This window comes from Larus michahellis, chromosome 2 (genome assembly GCF_964199755.1).
Source record: "Larus michahellis chromosome 2, bLarMic1.1, whole genome shotgun sequence".
NCBI classification, from domain to species: Eukaryota; Metazoa; Chordata; class Aves; order Charadriiformes; family Laridae; genus Larus; species Larus michahellis.
Window position 1 is genome coordinate 146,429,889 of NC_133897.1, and position 14,692 is coordinate 146,444,580.

General features: G+C 44.5%; 1 protein-coding gene and 1 long non-coding RNA gene across 6 annotated transcripts in view; one reads left to right on the plus strand and one right to left on the minus strand.

Annotated features, from left to right (window-relative positions):
* SNX31 (sorting nexin 31) overlaps nt 1-10,894 on the minus strand; it is a 55,119-nt gene extending 44,225 nt beyond the window's left edge. For 2 of the 5 annotated variants that reach the window (XR_012585777.1, XM_074577535.1), the window contains exons 1-4: nt 10,577-10,892; nt 10,422-10,496; nt 3,696-3,810; nt 2,496-2,560 (exon numbers count right to left, since the gene is read on the minus strand). Coding sequence is in view for 3 of the 5 variants with exons in the window: in XM_074577532.1 (XP_074433633.1) it covers nt 2,496-2,560; nt 3,696-3,810; nt 10,422-10,496; nt 10,577-10,663 (342 nt within the window). In the remaining 2 variants the exon portion in view is untranslated. Of the gene's footprint in view, nt 1-2,495; nt 2,561-3,695; nt 3,811-10,421; nt 10,497-10,576 lie in introns of all 5 variants that reach the window. The other 3 variants (XM_074577533.1, XM_074577532.1, XM_074577534.1) reach the window with 3 other exon arrangements.
* Nucleotides 10,895-11,261: 367 nt separating this feature from the next.
* LOC141739731 (uncharacterized) lies at nt 11,262-12,281 on the plus strand. The gene is made up of 3 exons (XR_012585778.1): nt 11,262-11,556; nt 11,683-11,912; nt 12,010-12,281. It is a non-coding gene; the product is annotated as an uncharacterized LOC141739731 (long non-coding RNA).
* The last annotated feature ends 2,411 nt before the right edge of the window (nt 12,282-14,692 follow it).

The following is a 14,692-nucleotide window of genomic DNA, read 5'->3' on the forward strand; positions in this document are numbered from 1 at the left end:
TATTAAACCTAAAGTTTCTATTATAAAAGCTACAGTGGTTTTACCTGCAGACAGATAAGTGCTCACTAAACAGCTGTGGTGGCAGAAAAGTGGCTGACTGCTTCCCATTCATCACAGCCTGCAGTGCAGTCCCACTGCCATTTCTCCCATGTTTGCCGGCAGGTTCCTTGTACAGCTGTGCACTAACTGGTTTCAGGTAGCCAAGACTGACTAGTCAAAGCCAGTTCATGTCACTGACAGAAAGGAGCATGCTATTTCATCATTTTAATGGTTTTATTCTTGAATCATTCATTAATCATCCCGCTTGCAACGTAACATGAGCAAGTTTAGAGGAATGCCTGGTTTTAACACTAAGTAGCAGCAACGCTGAACTATGTTTTCACTCCTAAGCAACATGTAGGATGCTAAGTGCTGCCTACACATCAACAATGGAGATGGAAAGAACAGTACAGAGGTGCTTTAAACATTAACTTTACTCCATGTCTTTCAGTGCTGTTACAGAAATCTTATCACTCTGCTATAAAGCACCTCACAAGTCACAGTATACTAACAAAATTTGGAACATGCACAAAGCCAGTTTGTTGAGCAAGATTCTTTAATTGCCAAAATGAATACTTAATGGGTGTAACTAACAGCTGAATGAAGGCACTGTGCACAGCTAATGACAGTGGATGCACTCTTGTCTTTCACAAAGCTATTTGATCTCTCTTGGGAGTTTTTTCTTTACCATAATGAAAGAATACATAAAGCACTACCACGATTTGTATTATGAAGCAGTAATTTATATAAGCACAATCATTATAAGTTGAAACTGTAAAGAAGAGCTGGAGAACTACTGTCTTCACCAAGCAGGAAGTCTAAACATCATGTATGAAAATCCATTGTACTGTGGAACAGAAATGTGGGTTAATTTTATGTCTTGAGAATGTACTGACCTTGCATTAACATTTAAGGTATAATTCAGTGCCTACCTTCAACTCTACAAAATAATTGACTGGTTTTGCCAGCACAGCCATCGCATGCCTTAATAAGCACACACACATATGTACATAACCCGTAAATCAAGTGAGTATTACACATGTACTTATCAAGTCACCCCTCTTCAACAAAAGGAGCCTGCAGTAAAGAAAAAGCTAAACTAAATAACATCATTTCTGATGGAATGTTATGAGAAATCCACAATACTGGCATGCCAAAAGACTTCTTTAGACACTGCAAATATGCACTTTAAGAGAGTTATTTCCTGCCAGGACTTCATCAAAAAAGTCAGTTGGCAGGGTTTGAGGGCAAATTGCAAGCATTCCTGATGGTTTTAACCTTCTTCAGCAGACCTGTTATCAGTCTCATCAAGACTAATTAAGACTCAGCAGTAATTGCTGGGAGTTAACTGTAGGGCTATAACAGGCACTGGATCAGAACTAAAGAGAGACTGCTTCTCACAAAAGAAATCCCTAATCAGAAAGGGGCTTTTCATTCACTGTCTTGAGCACTTCAGTAGGTCTGAATTTAAGAGACTGTAAACAAACTGTATCTTTTTATTTACAAAGTATATTGGAAAAACCTTTCTAGAATTTGTTAGGAATACTTCTTCACACCATTTTCTATAGCCTTTCTGAACTCCCTTTACATACCTTAATCACACATAGCAAGTGAAGAGCTCTCAAGTCACAAAACTCTTACTCGGTCCTTCAAAAGATCCCCTCTCTCCAGAACAACTCACTGCAAGTGAGGTTACAGCAGCAGCATGTGAAGCACTTCTCAGAAAACTAAAGCAGCAGCCCCTCCCTGAAAATGCTGTTGGCGTCATACTGCACCCACCTGCTCCAAAACACTACTATCCTCATAAGAGCCACAGCAGCTGGAGAGAAGGTAAGGGAAGAAATGGGACATATGGCACCTTGCAGCAGTCAGACACAAGCAAGAGCTATCCAGGCTCCAAGCCTGCCAAAGAACAATCATACCTGTCATGGACCGCATTAAAATGGATTTCAAAAGTCATCTAGGTTGCAACAACCCAAATACATGCCCATTCCACCCATCACTACAGTTGCAAGATAAGAGAACATGACATTTTCACAGCAGTCATCAATACACTTATCAGTCCAAAGCACTGACACTACCAAAAAGCATTTACAGTTGCAAAATCCAAGAGTGTGTGTAATCCTTCTATTGAGCTTTCACAAAGACTCTTCTGGGAACTGTTTAGAGGCAAAAGATTCATCAGATATGCCACAGGATAAAAAAACAAAGCAAATAGTTCTTTCCATGTGAGAAACAAGTTCGTACACGGACAAAACAATAGCAATATTTTCATTATTGACACCCAGGCTTCACAGAGAGCATGCTCATCGGAACTCGCTGCTTTACAGGACAGACCAATACACTGAGAACACAAGGAAAGGAAGATAGCAAAGGAAGCCTTGAACTCAGGAGGTAGGATAATAATTCTACTCTTTCATTGAACAAACTATTTGGCTGAAAAATTCAAAACTTACCTGCTGTAGCTTTCGGAAAAAACCTATGAAGACATCACTATTGGTAATATTTGAATCCAAAGTAACTGAAAAACAAGAGGAAAATGGGGAGGGAGGAAATCAAACTTAGCCAAAAGATGAAAAACATGACTAGTGTCTAAAAACAAGATGTATACCACATGACTGTTGGTTAAAGTGCTACTTTACTCATCCTTTGGTTTCTGCACAGCTACCTTCACTAGCCTGTTAAATTCACTGAAGCTGTGAACTGTGCAAAACACATGTAGTGTTGCAATTCTCCCAAAGCAAGACTACAGCAAGGTTCTTGGCCATGTAACTCCATGGTCACTCATGGCCAGTAACTCTAAAAGGAACTGTTGAATACTCAAGTGAGAAAGATAAAATAATCACTAAGTAAGATTTTAAAGACCTATCTAGAGTTTCTCTTTTGTAAGTCTTGGCACAAAGTATCTGAAGCTACAGGCTACAAAACTTTAAGCTCATCCCCTAACACACCATTCTTTTTGGGTAGTTGAAATGTTGTTGGTGTTTTGTGTTTGTTTTACTTTTGTTTGGTTGGTTTTTTTATTTCTTGGCTTACGTGAAACTCTCTAGATGCATTCCAGGGATCCTGCAGACCTGGTTTATAACACAACACATTGCACCTGAGATTTAATTTTTCTCCAAACTCTTACCTTGTTATAATTCTCACAAGTCTGTCAGAAAATCCTTGGAGGGAATAAGTTTATGCAGAGTCCAGTTCCATATTACACTTCTACCAGTCCAAGTGCCTGTATTTTCTGCCTCTATCTTTTACCCACCAGCCATGAGTTCTCACACCCAAGCCCATGGCAGGTCTGGCGGTTGTGATGCGGCAGGGATGGGTAGCTCACCTCACTGGTCTGGAAGAACTGACTATGGCCAGACCACAGGCTGCCACCTGGACAAGATGGGTTAAGTTTAGCGTGAAAATGAACCCTTGCATTTTGGGAAAGCTGCAGAAAGGCAGCTGCTTCAGAAATAAGAGGAGAGAGATGATATGCTGCTGTTCTAGAGCCAGTGAATCAACAGAGAGGACAGGGCTAGCCCTAGCCTTTTAGGTACACCCATACTCAGCTCAGTATATAAGGTAGGGTAACCCGCAGTTACAATTGTTGACACATACACAAAGATTTAAGCCATACGTATGAAAGCTGATCAGGTTGTTACAGTCAGGCTTACCATTCTGAAGGTACTGTTCCAGTTGCAACCGTCTTTCATCTGCCATTGACTTGGTCATTGCCAGGTAAAACTTTGGAGGGAAAGCAGGCACAGCACTCCCAAAAAGCTGCCTCAGCTGCAAAACAGCAAAAGGAAAGCTCAGCATCAGTGAAGAAGCATTCAGAATTTCCAAGGAGTCCTCAGTGTTCTTTTGTTCTGACAGCAAGACATGATGACATGTAAAGGGCATGGGGATACCCACCCAGCACTTCCCTGATGGCCCTCAGGGCCCACAGCAAGGCCAAAGCCTTTGCCCAGGCAGCCACCAGAAGACAGACCAAGTGAGCAGCCTCTTTTGATGGGCTTCTCATTTTTATGGTCTTTCTTCTGAGTAGTCTTCACTTCTGAGCTCCTCTTCCAAGACAGAAAAGTAGCACTGTATTAACCTTACCAGCTGGGTCTTATACACCTCACGGACAAACAAGATATGGTTACATGTCTTCTCTTCCCAATACGCCCATATGGGAGTTTTTCAATCTATACACACAGAACTACTTTTTAATAGCTGGTGACTTCTGCCCTTGACTTGTGCTACCTCAGAGGCTTTTATTATTTCATCTGTGAGAGGTAGTAACTTTTATCAGATCATCTACTATCGTCAAAGAAAAGAAAACCACAAACAGAGATTCTTTCAGGAACACAAGCTATCTGAAAGTTTGACTCTTCCTCCAGCTATATCAGCTAGCCAATAAGAACATAATGTCTCTGTACAAACCTGACCTTATTTATAAACAGAAAGGACCAGAGAACCACAATTACATTATCTTGTGTTATCATAAGTCCATTATAGGTTTGGGCAGTGTTTTGTCACTTGGAAGTGTAAAAATTCTCTGCTATAGGCAAATTATTTCAAGAGAAGGATGAGCTAATGTTTACCTTCCCAAATAAGCCCATTACCAAACACAGCAAAATACAAGTTTTCCTGGAAATATTCCTTCACCTAAACCAAAAGAATATGACTTGTGATCAGTAAAATGAGATTCCTATAGTACACTGAGACATTACTGCTAATTAAATTTTAAGTACCAGTATTGAACTTGGCAATTAGTGCCACTAAATGCTGTGAAAGATGACATTTTCCCTCAGGCCCCAGCTGCCCAAGTCTTTCACATGACTCCAGCAGCTGAAACTTGAAGAAAAAAAAAAAATGTCACTGCTGCAAGAATTAGCAATACCTTTTTCTGCCTGTTGGCTAAAATGTTCTCACAGCTTCACTTTCCTTACATTGGCAACACACTGCTATTTCTAAGTTCTTGATTATTAGACATGCGTGAGTTGCTCCAACATACACAGCATAAAAGAGTTAGATAATACTGCATGCTTTGGTTTTATGTAAAGCTAACAGTAATAGCTAGTATAGAGTGCTTTTTATCTTCAAAGTCCTTCACATATGTGATCTTCCCTTAGAGACTGAAAAAACTTTATCTCTGCTCTACAAGCAGGCAAACTGAGGAGATAAAACCCAAAATTTGCCAGAAGTCAGAAAGCCAGAGCCACAATGCCAACAAGGATGTCCTCTCTCCTCCCTCTGCATTCAGGCTGAACCTCACCTACACAAAGCTGCGCCGTCTGTTATCATCAGTTTGCACAAGCAAAGACTCTGGCCTACTTTAAAAAATAATTAATTCATCTCAGTACCAGCTGCTTGGAAGCTTCTTGAAATACAATTGTGTGTCCTCAGGATTTGGGCTACCAAGAAGAGAAACTTCTCCCAGCCGATTAGACTTTTTCACATCTCAAAGAATTTAAGAAAAATGCCCATAAACTTATAGTGTGTATTTCTGTACAGTACTGAAAACCCACCAGACTATCAGCCACCAGCACAAAATTTCATTCTAGCCAAATGAAACTAGCCAATATTTGTCTTCACAAACCCAACAGCCTAGGCGAGGTTTTAAGTGCAAGTCAACAACAACATTGCACCTGGTGGTGTCAGGTGGTGCCAACTGCCTGCTGTCCTGCCAAGCCAACACCACTGTAAGAGATGGGTCCTCTACCCAAAATCTGCTTCTGACCATTTTTTTTTCCAAGGCTCTGGGTTTGTTTCTGCAGCCTAAAGCTACTCCACAGTAGACACGTGTCTCAGCCCCAAGCCAGGGTGCCCTGTGAACTGCCATTTTGTCCTGACTAGACCTACTTGACCTGACAGGTACTTCCAAGCCGTCCAGCTCCACAAGCTGTCCAAGGGAAGGACTCCCATCCTGTGGCCTCTCTGCATGCCTGACCAAGCAGCTTCTTTGCTGACACTATGTGCAGCTCCTGTCAACAACACACAGCAGCCGCTTGGGCCAGTCCTGCCTCACAGCCCAGCACCAAGGCTAAGCACAGCTCCACTTCCAGCTCCCCACCCCAGAGGCAGCTTCACAAGCAAGTGTCAGGAAAGCCCACAGGAGACTGGATCATGAAAACAAGCTTAAACCTGACTGTGCTGTCAGCCCAGACAGGATGTTCCAACCTGGCGGGAGAGGTACTAATTCTTCCTCCAAGATTTCCACCTAAGAGAGACAGAGCAGCTTCCCTAAATATGACAGTTTTAAGCTCTAAATGCTAATGCTTCCAAGAAGGGGAGTAAAGACACCTGCCATAGTTGGTACTGTTTCTTCTTCACCTTTCTGCAACAAATATTCTCCACCTTGGCAGGGGACATCATCAGTTTAAAGTGTAGTTGACCAGAATCAATCATCTCCTACTTAGTCTAATCCCATAGGTCTGCTTTTCGGTGTCAGGTTCCTGCCCATGCTGTCTAGACAAGCCATTTCACCTAGGGCCATGCTCCATCACAGGTGTGCAGATACCAAAGTCAGACAGAGCACCAGAAACAAAACTGCTAACCTGAAAAAAAATAGAGCAGCATTATAACTAGAAAGCTATTATGTATGGATTATATACAGAATGAACAGGCCTCTGGGCATTTCCTTCTCAGTCACCTGATTAAATGTTAAGAAGAAGAGGAGACACCATTCTAAGATTAAAAATGCTTAAACATGTTTCATGTGAAAATTAAAATACAGGTATGCAGAAACTGTCCAAGCAATCAAAGGTATGAGACTATTCCGGTACGTGACTGTCTAAATGAAGTTTTAAAAAACATTTTCTATATTTAATTCCTTTTTACCAATTGTTTTATTGTGATTAACAGATTTTTTTAGAATTATTTTCCCAACAGCTGTTTACACCAATCACAGACTCTGCTAACTGACTCAATAGAGGCTGACATCATGACCAGAATCCATCAGTGTTGCGTTTCACTCTTTACCCTACAGACGACACTTTCTATTTACTCCCTTCCTTGAAGTAAACCAGTGAATACCCCAAGAACTGCAAGAAATAATCTGTGCCTTTCAGTCCTACAACAGAACATAGATTCGTTATTATGATACTTCTTTAGAGAGGGACATGCTAAGCAGCTGCCAAACTGAAAAGCCAGATGTAAACATCACAACGGTGGAAACAAAGGACAGCCTGTGTCTTTAGCAACTGCTCAATTTTGAGGAAATCCAGTAACATTTTCAGTGCACAAACCACTGCCCAGGTAATCTCTAGCTCCACTCTAGAAGTTCCTGTCAGTTGTACATTTTTGCAAGAGAGACTTACCTCTCCATAAGCAGAATAAACACCCACAACTCTGGTCAGTGCGTGGTCCCCACAGAACTAAAGCCAGAGGAGAACACAGCTACAGTACAGAGCACTGCCTAACTGTTCTTGTATAAATCTAAGGCCAAAGCTTAGATCCTTAAAATGCACATCCATCTGCCATTGAGACTCCTACTGAAGCGGTTCAGTCATTTGCAGAGAATGGCTACATAAGTCTTAGTTCTGCAAGTGCAAACAATAAGGACTATTGCCCAAAGCATATGGCGTTCATCCCAAGCAAAGGGAGATTGGTCCTCCAGCTGTCCTTCTTTCTGCTAATACTTAATGTCTAAATACTCCAGACAAAGGCAGGAATGAAAACTGGATTTCCTACAATTAAATGCTCTAGCTCCTAAAAGAAGAGGCAAAAGGAGAGAAGGCAGAGCCACCTCTGGACCCTCTTACAGCCAACACAAAGCCCCATCTCCCAGAGGAAGGTCAAGGGAGTAAATCCTCAGATCAAGACAGGCACCTTCTAGCAATCCACAGCCAAGTACCTATCTCCACAAGAGGAGAAGGACTAAAGCTTCACTGCCCTCCTCAGTACTTCTGCCAGCCCTGCCTAAACAACTTCTAAGCAAGTTCTCTTTTAGGATATCATTCTTGCTTGTTCACACCTCCCTCTATACCATTTGCCTTGGGTACTCAGCTTCAGTTGTGAATCCCGATTGGAGGTAAGGCACCCAGAGGTAAGGAAATGTTCCTTAGTGTTAGTATACGTGCACCTCCCCATTCAACAGTGTATCCGAAGCCTCATATGCTCCGTTACGCTACATTGCCTACTACTAACTTCTGAACAGACGGTCATTTTGTAGAGAACAACTGCTCTAGAGACGCAAGGAATGGAGTTTGGGAGTGTCAAACAACAGAAGAACTCTCAGAATATAAAGTGATGGAGAGCAGGAAAACGCACAGCAAGAGAAAAGGGGCAGGTAAGGCACAGCATCACAAACAAAAGTTATGTGTCCTGATTTTGTAACACAACTCAGGAGAGGAGCTAGTAGAGGTGGAATAGCAGTGTTTTAGAAATCACTACCCTGAAGGAGATCAGAAGCACAACTAGTCCAGCATCACATCCAACAGAGCCAGAAACAGATCCTCTGGAGCAGTGTTCAAGAAATACCGTCAAATATAATCATACAGAAATCTGTCCATGGGGAAGCTTATTTCTAATTCATGTCCTGCATCTATCACAGAATTGTTAGATCTGTGGGACTTTGTGGACACCATGTGTGATCTGGTCAAGAGAGTGAAATTACTGTATGCTGGAACTTAAGACTTCTTGTATGTGTGCATTTTTCTACCTTAACAGAGTATTTCAAGTAAAATAAACAGAACAGGATATAATAATTATAGATGAGCAACCTCACATAAGTACAGGGAAGACAACTAAGGGACAGCAGTGTAGCTGTAAGCTTCAAGACCAAGTATGGCAGCTACCAACAGCAGGAATGAAGGAATTGAAAATAAAAATCAGATGATGAGTTGTAAAGCCCAGCAAGAGGCAAACAGTTACAGAGGATGCAGAGAAGGGAAAGATTTTGCTGAGGGCATTAATGAAGTTAAAGCCTCTTGAGCAAGAAACAGTAAGCCTTAAAGAAAAAGCAAGCAAATACATAAGCTGGTTTACGAGTTCAGATATATTATCCAAAATGCCCCATTAACTAAAGCAAAATATTACTGTGAGAGCCCCCACAGGGAAAAGAATTGCAGAGCTGGGGCACAAGAGCACACCTCAGCAAACACTGCTTCCCATGGCAGCCCTGCTGCTGACTCAGCTGCCTTTTAGCTGTGCTACTCCAACTGCTCGTGCAGTCACACAGAGTTGGGAAAGATTGGCTGATCCTCACCCAGGGTTACCTGGCTGAAAAACTGCTCCAGAGTGGTGCTATCAATGCAACTGAGAGCACAGCAAGGAAGCTACCAAAAGGAGCACCTACCTAACCCACTACCACAAGAAGCATTCATCAAACAGGGCCCTAAAATAGCGTTGTCAAGGTAAATTAAGGTTGCTCAGCAGGGAGGACAGTGTGCACCCAGACTGACAGAAGAGTTGGGAGAGATTTCACTTGGATCCAAAGACTGGCAAAGGTCAGAAAGATCAGGCTAGCCAAGAGAAAGCTGGCAGCCACCCTGCCTCCACAGAAAAGCTCAACATCACATGCTCCCTTTTATCTTTATAAGAAAACCAGAGGAATGCTAGAGGCTAAAGGGACAGAGGCAACTTGGACAAGAAACAAAACAAAAGCAGTGACATAAACAGGCAGATTCACCCTGAAATAATCCACTTTAGTTATCTGGGGCCATGTATCATTCCCTGATGCCCTCTAATTCTTGGAATACTCCAAGACTGTGTTCCAGCTGTTTTGCAATTGCCTAGTAATTGCCTGCGTGTAAAGGGTCACTCCTGAGGTATGCACTTAGGCAATTTGGGCCAAAGGATCCAACACTCGATTAACCCCTGGCTTGTCCAAAAAAACCCTGCAATTTACCTGGACTGACCTCTGTACACTTTCTTGAGTTGTTCATAGGATTAATGACCCCAGTAAAGCAGTTGCACCTCTCTCCCAGAGGCCAAGGAAAAAAGGCACCTGGAAGCCACAGCTGCTGCTGCTTGGCCAACATTTCCCATTAAGCCAGCTTACCATACCCTTCTGCTACATCCCTTAGTGTGTTGGTTGTTTTTGGTTTTTGTTTTTTTTTTTTTTTTTTTTTGGATTTGCCTCTCAGCTGCTGTCAGATTCACCCTGCAAACACGGGCGCCCCTCCAACAGCACAGCATCGCGGGGACCAGGCCGGGCGCCGGGAGGGCAGGGCACGGGTCGGGACAAGGCGCCTCCTCCCCGTGCTGTTAGCACGAAGGCAGGCTTTAATAACGCAGATTTGGGCAGAAACAACTCGCTACCCCCATTCCACGCTGGGCCTGTGAGGGCCAGGAGAGCCCCTCTGTCTCCGCAGCCCCTCACAGGGGACCGGCCTGGCTGCGGGGCCCGACGGCCGCCCGCACCCCGCCGGGCTGCCCCCCCACCCCGCCACCCCCCGCCCGGCCCTCACCTGCGCATCCCAGCGGCGGAGCTGGCTGTACCGCGCCTTGCCGAGCAGGAAGCCCTCCAGGCACACCGAGTACAGCTGCAAGCACACCGCCGTCAGACCCGCGCCCGGCCCGCTCCCCGCCGGCCCCCGCCGCCCTCTCCCTGCCCCGCGCCCACCACGTAGCTCCCCCCGCGCCTCTCCCGCAGCTCCTCGGCGGCGGTGATACTGAAGTGCAGCTTCATGGCGAGACCGGGCCGGGCCATCCCCTCACGGCAGCGGCGGGGCTGAGGGAAGGAGGGAGGCGCCGGGCGGTGCAGGTGGGCGCGGCGCCAGGGGGCGCTGTGGCGGGTACTGAGGCAGGAGCGTCCCTCAGGCGCAGTCGCCGCGGCGGCTTTTATTTGAAATTCCTCCAGAAAAGGGGCCTGTGCGGGGGTGGTCCTGTCTCGGAGGCCACGTTAGGGCGAGGGGCAACGTAGGGGTGAAATTAAGCGCCAAGCGGCGCCCGCAGGGGGAGGGGTCTGTCTGGGAAGGGCCGCAGGGGTCACCCGGGGCACTGGGGAGCTGGTGCTGAGGAGGGAAGGAGGCACGAACAGTGTGGGGAAGGGGACTACTAAGTGATAACTCACTATGAAGTGACGGTAATTCGCTATTTTTCAAGGAACAACAACCAGGGACCATCTAGTGAAAGGGGTACACAGCAGGTTTATAGGAAAAGAAAGTCCTTTTTTTTTACACAGTGCCTCACTGAAGGTGAAATACGCTTAAAATGGCAAGCCTATCTCTGGTGTGGGACTTTTGTTTATCGCTAATTGCCAGATAATAAAGATGAGTTACACTTGCTGTATTTCCTAGCTTCCTTTAAGATATTTCTGGTACCCCTGAGGGAAAGGCGCTGCGGGAGCTGGGCCTTCTCGTGTGAATGGATCGCTGTGGAAGTCCCTGTAGTCTTAACACAAAGCAGTGCTGCTGGAGATGTGAAATGAGTTCATCGGCATGGAAATAATGCAGCTGAAATGCCTCCCCCGCAAACGGGAGCCTGAGGTCAGCGCAGTACTCTGGCCTCACCAAAGGGCCCTTCGTCAGAGGAAGAAAATAGTTTTGGGAGGGCTGTGATTCACTAACTGACCTGGGGAAAACCCCTTCCCAGCGGAGCAAGGTTTGTACGTATTTTTCAACACAGGATTAATTGTGGGAATTCTGGAGCAAACGGAGAAGAGTAAGTAAAACAACATTGTGTAACATGTTTGATAACTTGATTTGTTTTTCTTCTTCATCCGTGCAGCCAAATATAACCAGTCTGACGACTTCTGGAGCACCCATGCAACCTTTATAGCTCCCGGTGTCATGGCTGCCCTGTTGTACCTGGGAGATGAGGCACCTGCGCCACGGGGAGCTCCAGAAGTTTTCCGTCCCCTCCTGAGCAAGGCCCCTGTGTGCATCATTGTTTACATCCCAAGCTACTTTGCAAGTCCACATCTCTGCTGGTAACCTGGGAAGCAAGGAGGCTGCATGGTGAGTTTGATGGAAAAATGTGAGGTACAGGCAGACAGAGGAAAGATCTATGCTTTAGGCCATGGGCAGAAATTTTCCACTTCTGCTGTCATTCTAGGTTGGTGGTCTCTTTTCGTCTGCCTGAATCTGATTCCCATATGGAAAACTAGAGGAGGGGAAACTGAGCTACCTTTGGTGGAAAAATCTCTCTAACAGTTGCAAGAGACAGGATTAAGCAAGCTTCCACTTGCAGATGTGACAATGCGACGTTTGGGGCCCACTTTTGGAACTGTAATCTCTGTTTTATGTCATTTGCTGACTTCAAGTTTAACCTAGACCATGTGTAACCCAAGGTCGCAGTCACTGCAATGTGACGCAACCAGTTAGCCTGCCGAGGGCATAATTCTTGTTTTCTGAATGCTTAGATATCATATGGAACATTTAAAAGTGTGCTCAGAGCTATAAAAAAGTACATACCTCTGGACAGCTATAGCCAGCTGGAACATGACTTGATTAGGGATGTTTCTTTAGCAGGTTACGTGGGAAGTAGGGAGACTATTTGGCATAGATAAACTGCTCTTAGTACTTAATGTGTAACAGGCCCATTATGTTGGCCCAGCTTGTTATTTCTTTTTTTTCTTAATGGTTACATTCAATCCCAATACACCAAGTGAGAAATCTAGGTCTCAAATTATTTTTTGAAAATATTCTTCCTTTGTTCTTGTTGCCCAAGCCCTTCAAAGAGAACCACAGGTGCACCTTGTGGTCTCACCGTAGCTGAAAACGTTTGTTTCAAATTTGTATTCACTTCAAATGCCATCTCCTAAGGATTTGTAACCTGCCCGCTGCATTTTCATTTGGATACAGCTACTATCCATCATTATTGACCACATCCAACAGAAGGTTAGTGGGACTAAAAGCTTTCCTTTGCAGAGGTAGTCTTACCACATGAGCTCACAGTTGCCAAAGGAACAGCAGTTAGGCTGCTGGTGTGCTGAAATCTCTATCTACCTTGTTAAGGAACTATATCTTGGGGGGTTTTTGTGTGCTCCTCCTGGCTCGTTAATTGAGGAAAAACCTGTGAAGGTGGGAGGCAGTGAGCGAGGTGCTGACCTGTGGCTCAGAAGAGACAGGAACCCAAATGCAAATTGTCACCCAGTGGGAGTAAGGCACGCAAGGATTCCCCAGGTTTCAAGTCTTCACATGAGAATAGGGAGGTCCTAGACTCGCCTCCTTCGCTAGCAGTTGAGCTGCAGATCCTCTTTAAGTCAGCATGCTGCCATTGCCACTCTGTCAGAGAAGACCTGCAGCATTTCCACACCAGACCTTGCAGCCTTCCTGTGGCTTTTCATTGCAAAGGTGGTGTGAAGCTCTTAGTATCACTTGCCATGATGTTAATGATCTAATGGGACATAGGATGTGGTATTTCTCTTTGTAAGGGAAGGACTAGTTGATCAAAGGGAAAACGGGAAGGAGGCAAGGGAAACAGGGCAGTTTAATTCAAAGTACCCACTTACATCATAAAGTAATCTGAGAGAAGAACCAAGATATTTTTGAGTAGCCTCTAATTCCAGTAAATCCAGGCCTGTGATGGATTTACTCAGGAGGCATTTCTAACCTCGAATTGCTCCTCTGGGACAACTCATGTACATGGGAAGCTATGAAGAATTCACTAGTAGTTTAAAGTACTCCAGCAGGGAGTGAAAATGTTTCTTGTGTTCAGGGAGCAACTCCAATGGAAGGATCAATCCCAGAAATGGAGCTTCCTACTTAATCCCAAGTAGGATTGCCAAAACTGCCATGCTACATACCTGAAACATGTAACTATGAAAGCCTAGTGAATTGTGGTCCCAAGGACAGGACTGTGGCACTCTCTAGCATGTCAGTTTCGACCACAATTCCTGGACTTACTGAGGATAAATATAAATCCTGGCTGTTTTTTGGGGAGGTTGTTTTTGCAGTTATTCTAAGCAGAAATATGTCTAAGACACAGAATTCTTTTTGCCAAGAATCCTAATCCAAAATGGCAAGTAGCTGTTTTTCAACATCCAGTTGTCCATAGCAATCATTAACAATGCTCCTGAGAAATGTATTTAGCTGGAAGGACTTGGTTTAGCTTGAGGGACATGGTTTAGAAGTGGCTCTTGTCAGGGTAGGCTAAAGGTTGGACTCGATGATCTTAAAGGTCCCTTCCAACCTCAACAATTCTATGATTCTATGACTGAAGATATAATATATTTATTTATTTATTCAAGGGTAGACACCTAATTAGTGTAAATTGGCAACTGTAATGACATTGCCTGACTCAGGAACATCTTGATTTCTACCACCTTGCTCCCTCTTCCCCCAACACCCAGTGAAATCCAAATTTCCTGGACTTCTGCAGAGCAGTGAAGAGAATGCATGCAATCCAGATTACCTCTGCACCAAACCTTTGATTTAGTTGCCCATAAAGCCACATTCTGCTTGGCAAAGTGGATCGTGAATATAGTACCATTCATTCATTCAAATCACCATTCATTTCAGGAGCAGGCTTTTGGCTGCTGCTAAACTCTGAAGCGTTTGCTGTGGTTAGAACGGAAGACAGGGGAGGACTGAAGGAATGAAATACCAGAGAATCCAGCAAAATCAGCTTATCGCTGGGTGGCTGCAGGGCGGTGGAGGATCAGCATAAGCCTCTGACACACGCTAGAGGGAACATGTGGCAGAAGGAAGTGACTGCCAGTTAGACTGCCTATTAACACACGGGAACAATTTTCTACCTCTATTGAATAAATTGATTTTTCTGTGTGGTGCATTGT